The sequence below is a fragment of the Fimicolochytrium jonesii genome (assembly GCF_025526975.1).
Source record: "Fimicolochytrium jonesii strain JEL569 chromosome Unknown EV422scaffold_46, whole genome shotgun sequence".
In the NCBI taxonomy this organism is placed as follows: domain Eukaryota; kingdom Fungi; phylum Chytridiomycota; class Chytridiomycetes; order Spizellomycetales; family Powellomycetaceae; genus Fimicolochytrium; species Fimicolochytrium jonesii.
In genome coordinates, this window is record NW_026515713.1 from 58,746 (window position 1) to 73,383 (window position 14,638).

General features: G+C 54.7%; 4 protein-coding genes across 4 annotated transcripts; 3 read left to right on the top strand and 1 right to left on the bottom strand.

Annotated features, from left to right (window-relative positions):
- Positions 1–165: 165 nt before the first annotated feature.
- On the top strand, positions 166–5,916 carry EV422DRAFT_581893 (uncharacterized protein; the record flags this gene model as incomplete). The annotated part of the gene is made up of 19 exons (XM_053073388.1): positions 166–391; positions 466–709; positions 1,031–1,701; positions 1,789–2,269; positions 2,354–2,745; positions 2,813–2,865; positions 2,941–3,038; positions 3,119–3,244; positions 3,322–3,509; positions 3,609–3,838; positions 3,924–4,056; positions 4,128–4,238; positions 4,305–4,469; positions 4,561–4,719; positions 4,868–5,041; positions 5,129–5,319; positions 5,382–5,450; positions 5,525–5,672; positions 5,812–5,916. Exons 1-19 carry the CDS (start codon positions 368–370, stop codon positions 5,914–5,916), a joined length of 3,762 nt encoding a protein of 1,253 aa, XP_052920725.1. The 5' UTR covers positions 166–367.
- A 2,037-nt stretch (positions 5,917–7,953) lies between these two features.
- EV422DRAFT_343782 (E2F/DP family winged-helix DNA-binding domain-containing protein) lies at positions 7,954–10,154 on the top strand. The gene is made up of 7 exons (XM_053066485.1): positions 7,954–8,241; positions 8,379–8,434; positions 8,525–9,014; positions 9,096–9,291; positions 9,376–9,537; positions 9,611–9,725; positions 9,787–10,154. The coding sequence occupies exons 1-7, from the start codon at positions 8,184–8,186 to the stop codon at positions 9,910–9,912; spliced, it is 1,203 nt and encodes a 400-aa protein (XP_052920726.1). The 5' UTR covers positions 7,954–8,183; the 3' UTR covers positions 9,913–10,154.
- EV422DRAFT_343893 (uncharacterized protein) lies at positions 9,784–11,175 on the top strand. The gene has a single exon (XM_053066486.1). The coding sequence runs from the start codon at positions 9,914–9,916 to the stop codon at positions 10,757–10,759; it is 846 nt and encodes a 281-aa protein (XP_052920727.1). The 5' UTR covers positions 9,784–9,913; the 3' UTR covers positions 10,760–11,175.
- Positions 11,100–14,131, bottom strand: EV422DRAFT_343730 (HEC/Ndc80p family-domain-containing protein). Its single transcript, XM_053066484.1, has 9 exons — positions 13,770–14,131; positions 13,296–13,701; positions 13,063–13,228; positions 12,892–12,986; positions 12,455–12,805; positions 12,226–12,384; positions 11,981–12,163; positions 11,763–11,893; positions 11,100–11,663 (listed from the first exon to the last, which is right to left on the bottom strand). Exons 1-9 carry the CDS (start codon positions 13,964–13,966, stop codon positions 11,441–11,443), a joined length of 1,911 nt encoding a protein of 636 aa, XP_052920728.1. The 5' UTR covers positions 13,967–14,131; the 3' UTR covers positions 11,100–11,440.
- Positions 14,132–14,638: the final 507 nt, after the last annotated feature.

Here is a 14,638-nt window from a genome sequence, read left to right on the forward strand (position 1 = left end):
AGAGAGAGAGAATGACGGGCCACATGAAGTCACATGATCCGTCTTTAAACTTGGCGGGTGAGTCATTGTGAGTCATTGTGAGTCATGGAGCGCAGTTTCGGACGCGTCGCTCTCTCGGCCTCCCGCACGCGTGAATGGAAAGTGAGAAGGAACTCCCGGCTTTTTCCAAAACGGATTCTTGTCCTGTATATGTAGATGGCATTCGATAACGGCCACTGGTCTTTGCCAATATTTCTTTCTGATTTGAAAATACATCCAGTTTACATAAACATCTTGCTCCTCATCTTCATCCAGCTCTCATCATTGCATATCCTCCTCGCGGTGGTCGGGTCTGTTCCAAGCGTTCATAGATCTCAAGACCACTCCAATGTTTGTCTATCTCAGCAAGAAGGTAACTGATGTCAACCATCTCCCCCAATCATATACTGTCACACTCACTCATCCATCCTCCCCACATTAATCTAGATCGCAATCCCAAACGGCATCAAACTACGCACGGTCGCTTGGGATAACGACCAAGGATGGATCGCTTGTGGCGGTGAAGATGGATTGCTTAAAGTGCTGAAGCTGGAGGATGCATCAGCAAAGAAGGAGATTGCCGCGGTTGCGACGGCGCCGGATCATGCCACTGGGAAGCAGGCGGCAGCGGCAGCAGCACCCTCCACGGCGGCAAATTTGTCTATGAACCAGACATTGCAGGGGCATTCTGGTAGGTAAAGCGAGGTCGAGCGAAGCGACGTTCGCGCGAAAGAAGCGAGGAGAACGAGAGTGCTTGAGAGTTCCGAGCGAGAGCGACGAGAATGCTTGAGGTTTCGAACGAAAAGAGGAGTTCGCGAGCGACAGCGAGCTCAAACTGGGCCGTAGATCCAGGATTGCGAATCACACTAGCCCAACATCCTTGTTGCGAGCGGAGCGAGCAGGATGTCGTTCAACCAACTATCCAATCGCTTCGCTTTGCTTCATGTTATTTCATCGCATCAACCAACATCAACTCGCCCAACTCACCCCTCCTCTCTCTCTCATTACATAGGCTCGGTGGTAGTCTCAACCTGGAACCTGCACCACCGCAAGCTCACGACGTCCGACTCGAGCGGCCTGATCATCGTCTGGATCCTCTACAAAGGCACATGGTACGAAGAGATGATCAACAACCGCAACAAATCCACCGTCGCCTCCATGCACTGGAACCGCGACGGGTCCCAGATCTGTATCGTCTACAAGGACGGCGCGGTCATCGTCGGGAGCGTCGACGGGAACCGATTATGGGGGAAGGAACTCAAAACGACCCTCGCGCACGTCCAGTGGAGCCCGGACGCCCAGCGGCTGTTGTTTGCGACTGTGGGTGGGGAGTTGCAGCTGTACGACTCCACAGGCACATTTTTGACGAAAGTCGCCTCGTACTGCTCCTCCCCAAACACCCCGACAACAGTGTCCAAGATCGACTGGTACAACGGCACCTCCAACTCGTCGGACCCACGCACCCCCAGCCTTGCCATCCTCTTCGACAACGGGAAATTGCAGCTGATGCGGGACGAGATGGATACCCAGCCGCTCGTGGTGGACACCAACATGCGGCACGTGGATGCGCGGTGGAACACGAACGGGAGCGTGCTTGCCGTTTCGGGCGTGCAAGTCGTTAAAGCCGCCGGAGGGGAGGAGAGGGAGGTTGCAGTTGTGCAATTCTTTGATCCGTGGGGGCATGTACGTATCTCCCCCAATCACCATTCACAAAAATATGTATCAACACCCCGGGACTAACACCCCGTATTTACTGACTGGTTTACCCAGTTCCTCCGCTCCCTAAAAGTCCCCGGCCGGCTCATCTCCTCCCTCTCGTGGGAACACACCTCGCTGCGGATCGCGCTGGCCGTCGACTCCTTCATCTACTTCGCCCACGTGCGGCCGACCTACACCCACGCCTATTTCGCCGACACGCTGCTCTACCTCCCGCCTTCGTCTCCCTCCACATTGGTGTTCTGGAACACCAAGACCAACGATCGATATACCAAGAGTGTGGGGAAGGTGGTGAGGGTTGCTGCTGGGGGGGAGGTAGCGGTTGTTGTGAGTAAGAGGGAAGAGGAAGGGGAGGAGGAAGGGTGGTGTGTGAGTGTGGTGAATGCGATTGGGAAAGAGCAGGAGTGCAAGTATGTGGGGTTTGAGCCCGGGTTTGCGGCGGTGAGGGGCAATGTCGTGGTTGTGGCGAGTGGGGATGTGGTCTGTGTGTGGATGTTTAGACAGGGCGGGGCAGGGAGGTTGACCGCGCTTGATGGTACGTATAAGGAGTTTTGCACTTTTTCTTGGGAGCATCGAAAGCGGAGCCGGCCAACGAATTACCTTTTTTTTCCATGGATAGTGCTAAGAAGAACAGAAACCCGCGAACGCCTCTTCCATATCGACGACCTATCCCTCATCGGTTCCTCGGCTCCCTCCGCCTCCCTGTCCGACCTGCGTTCTCGCCCACCCACCACCGACCCAATCACATCCCTCTCCCTCACCCCATCCACCCTCCTCCTCGCCCGGCACTCCGGCGCCCTCCTGCACCTCTCCCTGCCCTCCCTCACCCTCGAGGCCAAATACACGCTCCCCGGACGCGTGAGCTTGATGGCGGTGAATTGTGATGAAAGCAGGGTCGGGGTGGTGGATTCGGCGGGGGTGGGGAGGGTTTTGGGGTTGGAGAGACGGGGTGGGAAGACTACTGGAGGAGGGAATGGGAGTGTTGGGGGGATGGTTGGGGGGAAGGATGTGGTGAGTGTTTTGTGGATTTGAGGGATGGCCCCATGTGGGGGGCGAGGACTGATTGTTTGCGATGCAGAATGGTGGACAGATGTTGGCGTTTGAGCGGAAAGATGTTTGGGATCTCAAATGGTAACGTCCCACCCTATCGATATCTCAGCTTGATTTCAATGTTTGAGATAGCGATTGAGTTTGTGAATGTTTTAGGGCAGACGATAACCCCGAACTCCTGGCGGTGATGGAGAAGACGCGCATGTATGTGTTTCGCGGGTTGGAGCCGGAGGAGCCGATCGCTTGTAATGGATGTACGTTCCGCCACCCCCCTTCCCTCTGCTTCTGCCTGGTGAAGAGCGAACGTGTATTGATGTTTTGCGATGTTTCGTAGATATATGCAGCTTCAAAGACCTCCAGATCAGCGCCGCGCTCCTAGACGAAATCATGCAGACGCCAGATAAACCGAGCCGGGACTGGATCCTCAACCTCGAGACCAAATCCCTCCGTGACACCCGCAGTACGTCCTTCTTCCCCGTCCTCATCACCCCTCCTCACCCCTTCATCCCACCATCTCACCCATCTCACCCTCTCCAGACATCATAGCCCGCGTAGGCCTCCCGGACGCGTACCAATTCGTCGAAGACAACCCGCACCCGCGCCTCTGGAAACTCGTCGGCGACGCCGCCCTGGAACAGCTGGAGTTTGGGATCGCGCGGAAGACGATGGTGAAGCGGATGGATTGGGGCGGGTTGGTGTGGTTGAAGCGGTTGGAGAGGTTGGACGTGCGTATCTCACCGCCTCACTTTGAGAATCGCCGAAAAGAGGGGATGTAAACCCACGAAAACATGACATTAACTCACTCCCATGACACCCCCCCGCAGGACCCTCAAAAGCAACGCGCAGAGCTCCTCCTCGCGCTCTCCCAACCCGACGCCGCCGAAAAGCTGTACCTGGACATGGATCGCAAAGACCTCGCGATCGAGATGCGGGAGCGGATCGGGGACTATTTCCGGGTCGTGCAGCTGATCAAGAGCGGGGGCGGTTGGGACGACGTGTTGTTGGAGCGGGCGTGGGATCGGGTTGGGGATTGGTATTTTGAGCGGATGAAGTGGTGGGTCTTTTTTGGGGGAGACAGGGCAGCGCGTGTGGTTTTCGGAGCGTTGCGGGGCTGATGTTTTTGGTTTGGTTTGGGGTAGGGCGCAGGCGGCGAGTTATTATGCCCAGGGACGCAATGTCGAGCGGCTCGCTGAGTGTCGATACCTGATTGAAGACTATGACGGCCTGGAGGCGCTTGTGGGCACGTTGCCTGAGAATAGTTTGCTGCTCAAGGTGAGCGGAGATTTCTCATCCAAATCCTAACGAATATAAGTGCCAACTGACATTTATGTGGATGGATGTAGGACATTGCCGAGATGTTCGTCAAAGTCGGCTTAGTAGAAGCGGCCGTGACGGCGTACACCAAGATCGGGGACGTCAAGTCAGCTATCGATACCTGTGTGCAGATGAACCAGGTAACACGCACCCCAACCATGCCCTCACAATCCTAACCACCATGCTGACTTTTTCGCATCCCCCAGTGGAATACAGCGATAACCCTCGCTAACAAACACGCGCACCCGGGCATTGAGGCCCTGCTGACTCAGTACGCAGACCACTTGCTCGATTCAGGCCGCACGCTGGATGCGATCGAGTTGTTTCGGGGGGCGAATTATTGTCAGCGGTCGGCGGCGTTGTTGTATGAGGTTTTGTGTATACGTGTTTTGAACCCCCCCCCCCCTATGCGTCATGCAAGGAACCCTTCGACACTGACTTTTGGAATGGTTGGATTTGCAGATGGCGGAGGAAGCAGCGAAGGCAGGCAAGAACCCACTGACGATCAAGAAGATGTATGTGCTGGCCGCGCTCGAGGTCGAGCGGTACCATACGCTCACGCGGAACGAGACGCATCGGAGCTCTGCTGGGGCTGGTCGTAGTGGGAGTGCTGGTGGACAGGTATGTTATGGGGCCGTCCTGCGTGCCTGATTCTTTACAAGCGGAAGGATGAGCCCGCATAGACCCCGTCGCATGCATCCCCAAAGAAACTGCCATCTCATGCATTCCCGAACAAACTGCCAAATAACATCTCCCATGGTTCTCATAGACGGAATCAGCGACCCTCCAAGCCCTCCTCGCCGAAGACGCGCAATCAACAACGACCTCCGCGGCCTCCTCCAAGTTCCTCGACAAGGCCTGGCGCGGCGCCGAGGCGTACCATTTCTACATACTAGCGCAGAGACAGTTTTATGCGGGGAACGTGGATGGGGCTGTCAAAACCGTAAGTCTCACACCAAAGCGCTGTGTTCCGCTTTCTCCGCAACCCTTCTCTGAGAATGCAAATATGTTAATTCGAACTTTGTTAAAGGCCCTCCACCTTCGCGACTACGAAGACCTCCTCCCCGCCCGCACCATCTTCACCCTCCTCGCGCTCGTCAGCTTCTACGCGCGGCGCTTCGGTGCCTGCTCGAAAGCGTTCATCAAGCTCGAATCGCTACCCGGTGCGAACGAGGAGGAGATACGGGCGTATGAGGCGTTGGCGTTGCAGATATTTGTCAAGTGAGTCGGTTGGCGGGAGGGAATGTGGGCTGGGGGTCGGGATTGATTTTTTGATTGAGTAGGTTCCCGCCGCATGAGCCGAAGGGACATCATGTTGCGTGCACGAATTGTGGCGGGGCTATTCGGGATACGTAAGTGCCCTCACTCCCCATCCGCCACATGCCCGCTCGTATCCACCCCCTCATGACACCGATCTTGTGCACAGAGACACCTACTGCACCCACTGCCACATCACCTTCCCAACCTGCATCGCCTCAGGGCAGCCCATCCTCGACGGCCTGCATTTCATGTGCCATGTGTGTAAACATCGCGCGATCGAGAGCGAGATTGCGGCTTTGAAGTGCTGTCCGTTGGTGAGTTAGCGTGTCGGTTGCTGAGCGGGCGCTGCGTGGAGGGAAGGGATACCAAGGCGAGAGGAACTAACCCCGCCTTTTCCTTCTCCGTACTTCAGTGTCATACGGCTTTGTGAGCACTTTAGTCCATCCTCATCAGAATCCTGCCAGCAAGATTGGTTGCCGTGAACGCGACGGTGGTGCGATCGTAGCACTGTCCGTCGGCGGGCGGGCGGAGACTCTTCGTGTGTACCATATCATGTAAATATGTACCAGTTTTTTTTTTTGGAAATCATGCAGCATTGACAGAGAGATGTTCTATATGTGCTGTGGATAGCCGGTTGCCATGGTTGCCGGTCTCACCCCACAAATCAGTTGCGATCTCGTCCCCGAATGTTGCCGTCTTTCTCGCCTGCGGTTTCACGATATTTTGTGCGCCACAAACAGACGAGGATCGACAGCTATCCCATCCGAAACATCCCATCGGACTGTTGAACACCTAGCACTGTTCCGCGTCCTGCGTGTATTTCATTATTTGACTCCAAAGGCGATGTGCTGGCGAATAAGCGTTCTACGAGTCGTTTCCCATTTATACGCAAATCTCATTGAAATATAAATGAGCGAGCAATTTCAGTGTGAAACCAGCATCTGCAAGCGGTCGTTTGTATGTCGCAGTACTCTTTGACTCAGCTCCATGCCGCACCTCTAGAATGCAACAGGTTCCTGAGTCGCTGGAACTTTGAGCGGTGATGTGTATTTACTGCCATTCGTGCGTAGTTCATTTTCTGCCATCCCAGTTCTAACGGTTTTCGTATCCTCTTTCAATTTATGGCGACCTACTTCTCGGACTTGCGTTCCTGGGATGGTTGATGAAGGAAGGCACAATTGCAGAGCGCAATGCTGCCAATGCAGATGTTGCCGGATGTTGGGTATGGGATCTGGACTTGAAAGGCGCGCTGTCAAATACCGTCAAAAGTCAAAGATGCCTCACCAGGCAAGCGCTGCGCAGTCGTCGGTTCGTTCGATTCCCAAAGTGCGAAGAAGGCCGAGCAAGGCGAGGTGGAGGTATATATCTTGACCGCTGTTGCTGCTGCAAGGTAAGTACAGTATATGTGTGTACATCGCTCTTTTCGACTGCTCGGCCATGTCGATGTAGTGTACAGTACATACAGTACATATCCGAGTCCTGACATCTCTGGGCTATATGTGCGGGTGGGTACGGAAATGTGACTCGTGTTCGAGTTGCGCAACATCCCTGGCGACCGCCGGCCTGTCTGGGATTCGTGGCACCTCCCAGGGATCAGTGGATGGTTCCACCAAAGGCATTGTATTACAACAGCCATCCGGTACCGTCCAAGCCCTTCAATACTTCCGAAAAACTGCAGGACATTGCAGGCAGCGTTTAAACTCCATCGATCTTCGGCGGAGGTCTGCGGGAAAGCAGTTCAGAAGAGCCTCAGTCGATATTGCCTGCCTCTTGTTCAGGACGCTTGGGAAGGGCACTCTCCGAAGGGACAATCGTAGGCACGCCTCAAAAGAATCGATTTCCGTCGATCCTTCCTTAGGGGGCTTTGCAAAGGGGTGATTCAGAACATCCTTCTGATACCGTGCTGGTCCTGTAGCGGTACCCATTCTCTGCAGGTGCTCTTGACCGAAGGTAGGTCCCGAGTCTTGACTCTCCAGGTTTCCGGAGATATACCTTTTTCTTCATTTAAAGCCTAAGGTACCATACCGCTACGATCGCACAGGGACACTGTCGACTGCGGTCAATCAGCTCCTGTCTACTCGCAGAACGCACTGTAGACGTAGTTTGTTGTACAGTACATACTGTATACATAGTGTAGGTCTTCTTCTCTGCAAGCTCAACGGACCCAAAGCCCTCTCCTCATCTTGCAAGCGGACGCGCCATCTCGCGCAAGAGGGGGCATACGTTGACACAAACCCACACACGAAAGGAGGTACGCAACCCAGCCGGGAGTCTTGAGTGTTGTTTGGACGGTTGAAGCCAGACCACCAGCTGTTGGGGTCTGCTATTGCGTTGCCAGTGGTCCTATATACAGGATATATAGTATTGGCACTCTATCTGACGCGTTTGCGAAGGAGCCCGCGGGTCAAAAGCGCACCAGGAGGGAGGCCTTCGCTTTTTTCTTCCCCTTCCAACCCCAGCGCTGAACCCATTGCTTTCACGGCAGTGGTGGATCGTCTATATATTCGCACTCGCTCCCACTCCCAGTCGCAGCCACTCACCCATCCGCTCATTCAGCCCTGCCGGTGCACCCGTTGCACCAAGTGTCCTTTCCGTTTTCAACCAACTGCCAACCATTTCAGCAGTGCCGACGAGCAGCATGCGAACGACCTTGTCGTCCGCTAGCAACCCATAAGTCACTCATCCTGCATCGCCATACCGCACGCAGGCATAACTCTCTCGGTGTTCTGTCAACACCACCCACCCGCCACCGCTATATCGGTGATAGAAAGAAAAACGCAAACGTGGCGCCACCCCGTCATCTGCGCTAGATTCTGCGAGATGCAATGCTGCCTAACGACAACGCAAACATATACCCACCCCCAGGGGGTCGAAGCGGCAATGGTATGTTAATGGCACTGGCCGCATGGGTTGTGCGTCCATTTTCCTCCCACTCGAGTATTGGTGGCTGAGTGTCACGCACCATGCAGCATGCCCGACCAGCTCTCACCAACCATCTCCGTTACATGTTTATCAAACAGCACCCCCTGGTTTTCCACCATACGATACCCAAATGCTGCAGGATTACTCGGCACGGGTATGAATGTCGTTTTTTGTCTGCCTGTTGTGGGTTTGTGCCTCCAAAATTCGACCGTGGGTTTAATCGTGTTTCTTTCGTGATGCTCAGAACCGAGACTTGCTCGATATACAAATGCCCCTAGCTACGGCTGGGAGTTCGAGCACAGCGGTGCCAGCAACGTTGCGATCATACCCTCATTACTACCAATCGCAACCGTATGCAAATGCGTACCGCTCATACACATACATGGAGTATCCTTCAATGCATGGTCTGCCTCGACAACCGCAGACTCATCGTGTGCAACAGCATCAAGAGCAGCAGCAGCAGCAGCAGCATCAGATGCAACAACAGCAGCAGCAACAGGCTCAGTCAACATATCCATTTGCATCCCGTACTGATCCTCTGTCGCAAGCGTTCTCGCAAGAGCGCCCGCAAATGCCGCATTTCATTCCATCATCGGGATCAGGCGAGGGACCATCTGTCCCTCAAGTAAGAGAACCTTCGGAGTCCGTCCCGTCTCCGCCTCGGCGGAAAGTCAAAAAACCACGCGTATCGAAGAAGAAATCTTCGGACAAGCAGGCAGCCAGCAGTAGTGACAGTAAGGAGGCAGTTCTACCCTTTTGACCTTCTTTGTTTTGAATATTGTGCTCAATGGACGATCCTTTCTTTCCTTCCGCAGGTCGGTTCGATAGTTCCCTTGGAATTCTGACGAAGAAGTTCATCAGCGTTCTGAGCGCTTGCGGTGATGGCATATTGGATCTGAATCACGCCGCCACCCAATTGAATGTGCAGAAACGTCGTATCTACGACATCACGAACGTGCTGGAGGGCATTAATGTGATTGAAAAGACTACAAAGAATCACATTCGTTGGAAGTGAGCATGGGACAGCTTCTTGGTGGCCAGAACTTTTCGGGAATACTGGAAGGTTGGTGACTTACACTGTGAACTTTTTCTTAGGGGAGGTCCAGCATATCTGCGAAATCGAGAGGAGGACTACCGAATGGACGTCCTGAAAGCAGAGTGCGACACGTTGGAGAAGGAGCTGGCGGAACTGAGGACTGCCATGCAGGATGTTCAAGGGGATCAGGAAGCTCTGCTGGCAAAAGATTATGTCAAGAGGTGACAGCGCCATCCTTATAAAAAATAGGTTGGTGGGGATTCGCAGATTGCTCATACGCGTATGTCATTCCAGCTTGCTGTACGTAACGAAAGACGAGGTCCGGAACTTGACGGCCAATCATGCTGAGAAAGTAGTGACCATTCAGTACGCGATTGGGTCTACGGTCACTATCCAGCAAGATGACCAGGTATGTTCGATCGCAGATCTGCACAGGCAAGGTAAATGCGCGAACGAAACTCATAATAAAGGTGAACGTAGGGTCGACCCACCGAGCCACTCACCATACAAATTGTGAACGAGGAGGGAGGGATAGGGAACGTCGAAGTATCCGATCTCGGGAAGGGAAAAGGAGGGGAGACGGGGAGGACTCTTGAGATGCCCCGCAAGTTCTCTCCCGCGGGATATCCCACGGGGCGGGACGAAGTGTCTTGGGCACAAGATGCCCAAAGCACGGAGAAAGGCGTCGGCAGCGGACAGCAACGATACCCCTTACAGCATGCTATGTCCCACACCGCCATGCCCGCGGAGCTGTACACCCATCCCTCCGCTGCCGGGTCTGGGTCCGCCCCTTGGGGGAGTGGGTACGCGCTGAAAACCCAGCCTCGGTATGCCGGCGGGCAGAGTAGTGAGAGTCAGGGCAGCACAGGGGGTCTGGGCGCGCAACAATCGCAACAGCAACCCCGTCCCCGCCAACCCACCTTCCAGCAGCAGCATCAACAACAACCCTCAGGAGGATCCTTCACCGACATGACCGCCCCGCAACCCTTCACCTACTCACAGCCCTTCCCGACCCAACAACAACAACAACCAGCCATCCTCCGCCGCGGCGGCACATCATCCTCGTCCCGTAAAGGCAGCCTAGCCTCCTCCCTTGGCATCGAGGCATCCGCTGATCCACCTTCCGGCAATTACCAGCACCATCAATATACCCAAGCGCCGAGAGGAGGAGGTGCTACCAACACCCCTACGGGCGTCCTGTCGTCGTGGCTCGTGGGGCTGGGGAAAGATAGTGGCGCGGAAATGATTCTTGGGAGGCCTGGGGGAAATATCTCGGGTGCTTCTGGTGATGCTGTGGCCGCCTCGCCCCCGGCGGCGGCGAGAGACACATTGACGATGGAGGAGCAGTGGTCTGCGCCCGCGGGGTGGGGTGTCGGTGGCCAGGCTCAGGGACAAGGGCAGCCCGAGGATCCGGCTGGTGGTGGTGGAGGTGGTGGGCAGTAGCGCCCGGATGTCCACCCACGGCAATCCCTTCTTTTCTCGGTTCATTCTTTGTCATTTTTCCTTGGTCGAACGACAACTCTTTCATGCTCGGATCATACCCCCTTCCCCCTTTCCCCTTCCCTCCCACCCTTGGTAGGGGCTTTCGGACACCATTCTTTCGAAACCCCTCTCCCTTCCTTGTGCGCATCGTCAGGACGGGGCTGGGCTAGTTATGCTGCTTCCCCCATTTCTGCTGTTTCCCGTCGCTTTTTTGCTTCTTTCTTTTTTATTTCGTAGGTGATACCCAAAGGTCCTTTGCAGAGGACGAACCCATACACACTACTACTACTCGCTACAAATGTTGAAAATCTTATGAGAAAAATGATTCCTTTATGGCTTCCTTTTCCTTTCCGCAATTTGATGGTATGACAGATAAGGGGACGTTGCCAAGGACCCCGCAAGGGCAAACGGAAAAGCGAAACTAAACGTCGTCATCGTTTTGAGAACGTTGGGAGGATGATATTCCAATGTCTTGACAACTGATCATTATGACTTCTGCTACCGGCCGCCCATAGTGCCTGAACGTCCATATCCCATCCCCACTGTTCGCATCTAGCTCTTCACCATCCACATCCCCATCCGCTCCTGCACATGAACGAAAACTCCCCGATACCCAGCACGCCCAGCGCACCCCATCTCCCCTCACGCCACCACCATCTCCTCCTCTCCCGCACCTCCCCGTCCGCCCCGCACCTGCTCCGCGCGTTCCCTCGCCGCCTTGTACCCCGCATCCGCGTCCCTGAGCAGCTCCTCCAGCGCGCCATGCACGTGCTGGTGGCAGTCGAACGCGGCGATGAGGGCGCGGGCCATGTCGTTGAGTTGGCGTTCGCGGGTGGTTGTTGTTTGGCGGGAAACCTGTTCGTACCTGGAATGGGAGATTGAAGGGGTTTTAAGATATGAAGGAGGGTGGGGGATGAGGAGGGATGGCGGGACGGTTTTTTTTTTCTCTTTTGGATGAACGTACTCGACGACCGCCTTCTGCATCAACTGCTGCGACTGGATCAGCGCGCCGTTGGACTCAATCTTCATCCGCTGCAGGTTGCGTTCGTATTGCTGGATCTCTTCCGTTGATGCCGTGTTTTCCATGCCGATTTGCTAGAAAAAAAAAAAGGTATCAGACACGAGATATGGCCGAGCGGCAACGAATGTCCCACACCCGCCGCCATGAATAGATAAACATACCTCCTGCTCCTCCCGATACCGCTCTCCCAACATCCGGATCTTCTCCTCCATCTCCAACAACTCCTCCTTCTTCTGCGTATGCGCCCAGTTGAGGTTGTCGAGTGTTTCTTGCAAGGCGATGGACTCGTTTTGGGCTTTGTGCAGGTGCGTGTTGAAACGGGTGCGGAGGGTCGCTAGGCCGGGCTGTGGGATGAAATATGGTGAGATTATGTTCGGGGGCCCGGGCTGCGAAGCAAAATACCAACCTTAGCTTTGTTGCGCAGATCAAGGGATACCATCTGGTCGGGCCGCGATGCATGAGCACGCAGCTCGAGCTCTACAGCGAGCTCTGCGTCAACAGGGTCAGAGCCCAAGATGCCCAGTTTGTATGCAAAGGCGTTGTACTCTTGTATGAGGCGCTCAAGCTGTAGTTTCAACAAGTCAGCATCACCATACCCAATTCCACCTCGATCTCATATCAACAGCAGGACATACCTGATCCATCCTCTTCTGCAACGCAATCTCCTTCTCCCACACGTTCGTATTCGCCTCCTCCATCTTCTGGGCAACACTCTCCAACGTCTGGCTCAACTGCTCCCTCTCCGCCGTCATGCGATCCACATCCGCCGGCGAGATCTCCTGCGCGTCAACGGTCCGCTGCAAGCCGGCTTTCTCCGCGGTGAGCTGGTCCGTTTCCTTTTCTTTTGCGTCGAGATCCTCTTGGAGGGCTAGGATCGAGTCTTGGAATTTTTGGATTTTGGATTCGACGTGCAGGATGTATTGCTTGAATTTTTCTTTGTCGGATTGGAGGAGCTTGCCTTCTTTTTCGAGGGTTACGACAGGCGCCTGGCGGATGGAAGGGATGTGGATGTCAGCGGGGGGTTCCATCCATGGTGGGGTATCGACGCCGAACGGTCGAATCGAACGGATACCTCGCCTTCAGTCAACTGCTTCCACTCTTCGTCCAAAGCCGTACGCTCTGCCTCAAGCTTCTCCACAGTAACAAGATCATGCTCCTGTTTCCGATCTGGAATGTCACGAATCGGCGAATCAGCAGGTGCACGACACTTATATCCCTCGCAGGTCTCCCGGTCCTTCCGTACCGAAAATATCCATAAGCTGCGTATCCATGGCCGCATAGTTGTCGTCTCCCTTCATGAACTGCTTGTATGCTTCCTTCACAAAGTCAAAGAAGATCTTTTCAGGCACCAAGTCGTCTGCGAAATCGACGTCGTCGCCCATTTCCCTTTCGTCGTTCATCTCGCAGCACTGACGGTGAATAGAGGCAAATGAATGGTCAATTCGAAGCATTCAAAGGGAACGAGGTGTAACCCACCTCAATCAACTCAACCATCCACGTCAACGTCGCCAAAAGCGTCGGCCAAGTGTGCATCGACCCAACGGCCCCAAAATGCGACGGCTTAATCGCGTCCGCAAACGGGTATCTTAACGCATTCAAGATCGCGGGCACCTCCTCCTCGAACTTCTTCTGAAACACATAATCCGGATCCAACTGCGCGTACAGAAATTTGAACATGCTTTGATATAACGCGAACGAGGGAGCCTGTAGGATCTTTGTCCCCAGCGGCTGGTTGAATCCGCGGTCGAGCAGGAACGGCATGACGGTTTTGATGGCGTTCGCTTGCCATGCTTTGTCGCGGATTGGACGTGGGTCTTTAAGCGGTTTGTTGGTGACGGCGCCGCCGATCGTTGAGGGGCGGCCTGCGTACTGGCTTGACCTCCTACATGTGGCGCGTCTATTAGAAAATCTGTCTGCACTGAAGGAACGCACATTCGAGAAAGCTCGTACCTCGACATTGACCCCATATTCCTCCCAACCCCAGACATGCGCGCGTCAGACATGCGACCGCCACCGAATCCGTCTGCGAATCCGCCCGCCATCCCGCCGATCCCACCACCTCCGGGACCTCCTCGCGGCGCGAGTGACATGCGTTGAGCACCCATTGACGGTCTCGCCCCACCGGCACCGCCGTATCCCATAGACATTGCGGAAGGAAACGGAAGTGGCGTCTTGCGGCCACTTGAGGACTGGTTTATTGGCTTACTGCTGCAAGGGTAAGGTGTTGGAGGGCAGTGGCAGGGCGATAACCTGTGTCGTCCGATTCGCGTACTGTGTGGGTGACTTTCGCAATCGTGACGAGAAGACTACGGTAGCAAATGTAAGGTAGCGAAGTAGACCGTCGAAGGAGAGGGACGAACTGAACCGGAATGCCGAATGACCCTCCGGTAGTATCTTCTGTGACTTGTGTTCTAGGCGCTGGGTTCTGTTCTGTCGGTCGCTTTTGTCGGCCGAGAACGTTGGGAACGTTGGGAAAGGTCACACTCTTTGCCGGTCACCGTTCGGACACGCTCTTTCGGACATCCCCGTCGGTTGCGAGACATCCCATCTCCTTCGTTTTCCATGTCCATACGATAACGGGCGACATCCAGAAATAGCCTTTTGAAGGAAAGCAGTTTCTGTAAGAGCCGATATCATAAGCACACAAAATGCGTAATAGTCCCAGTAACACCTCTGAAAACCATTGGATAAACACTGTTCCAACAACGACAAATCGAAAACTACAAAGCGCCCGCTTAACTGACTACGTTCGATACCATTTTCAGCTCTGCCTCTCCAGCACATTTGCCCTTCCGTGCGATCCAGCCCAATACATGTGT

What these genes read in the sequence shown, in the direction of transcription:
- EV422DRAFT_343782 (XM_053066485.1), top strand. Translation starts at nt 8,184, where the DNA reads ATGCTGCCTAACGACAACGCAAACATATACCCACCCCCAGGGGGTCGA. An exon ending in AGGGGGTCGAAGCGGCAATG is followed by an intron (nt 8,242 to 8,378) that starts GTATGTTAATGG and finishes TTTATCAAACAG; the next exon opens with CACCCCCTGGTTTTCCACCA. An exon ending in GCAAAAGATTATGTCAAGAG is followed by an intron (nt 9,538 to 9,610) that starts GTGACAGCGCCA and finishes ATGTCATTCCAG; the next exon opens with CTTGCTGTACGTAACGAAAG.
- EV422DRAFT_343893 (XM_053066486.1), top strand. Translation starts at nt 9,914, where the DNA reads ATGCCCCGCAAGTTCTCTCCCGCGGGATATCCCACGGGGCGGGACGAA.
- EV422DRAFT_343730 (XM_053066484.1), bottom strand. Translation starts at nt 13,966, where the DNA reads ATGTCTATGGGATACGGCGGTGCCGGTGGGGCGAGACCGTCAATGGGT. An exon ending in GCAGCTTATGGATATTTTCG is followed by an intron (nt 12,987 to 13,062) that starts GTACGGAAGGAC and finishes GTGACATTCCAG; the next exon opens with ATCGGAAACAGGAGCATGAT. An exon ending in ATGCAGAAGGCGGTCGTCGA is followed by an intron (nt 11,664 to 11,762) that starts GTACGTTCATCC and finishes CTCCCATTCCAG; the next exon opens with GTACGAACAGGTTTCCCGCC.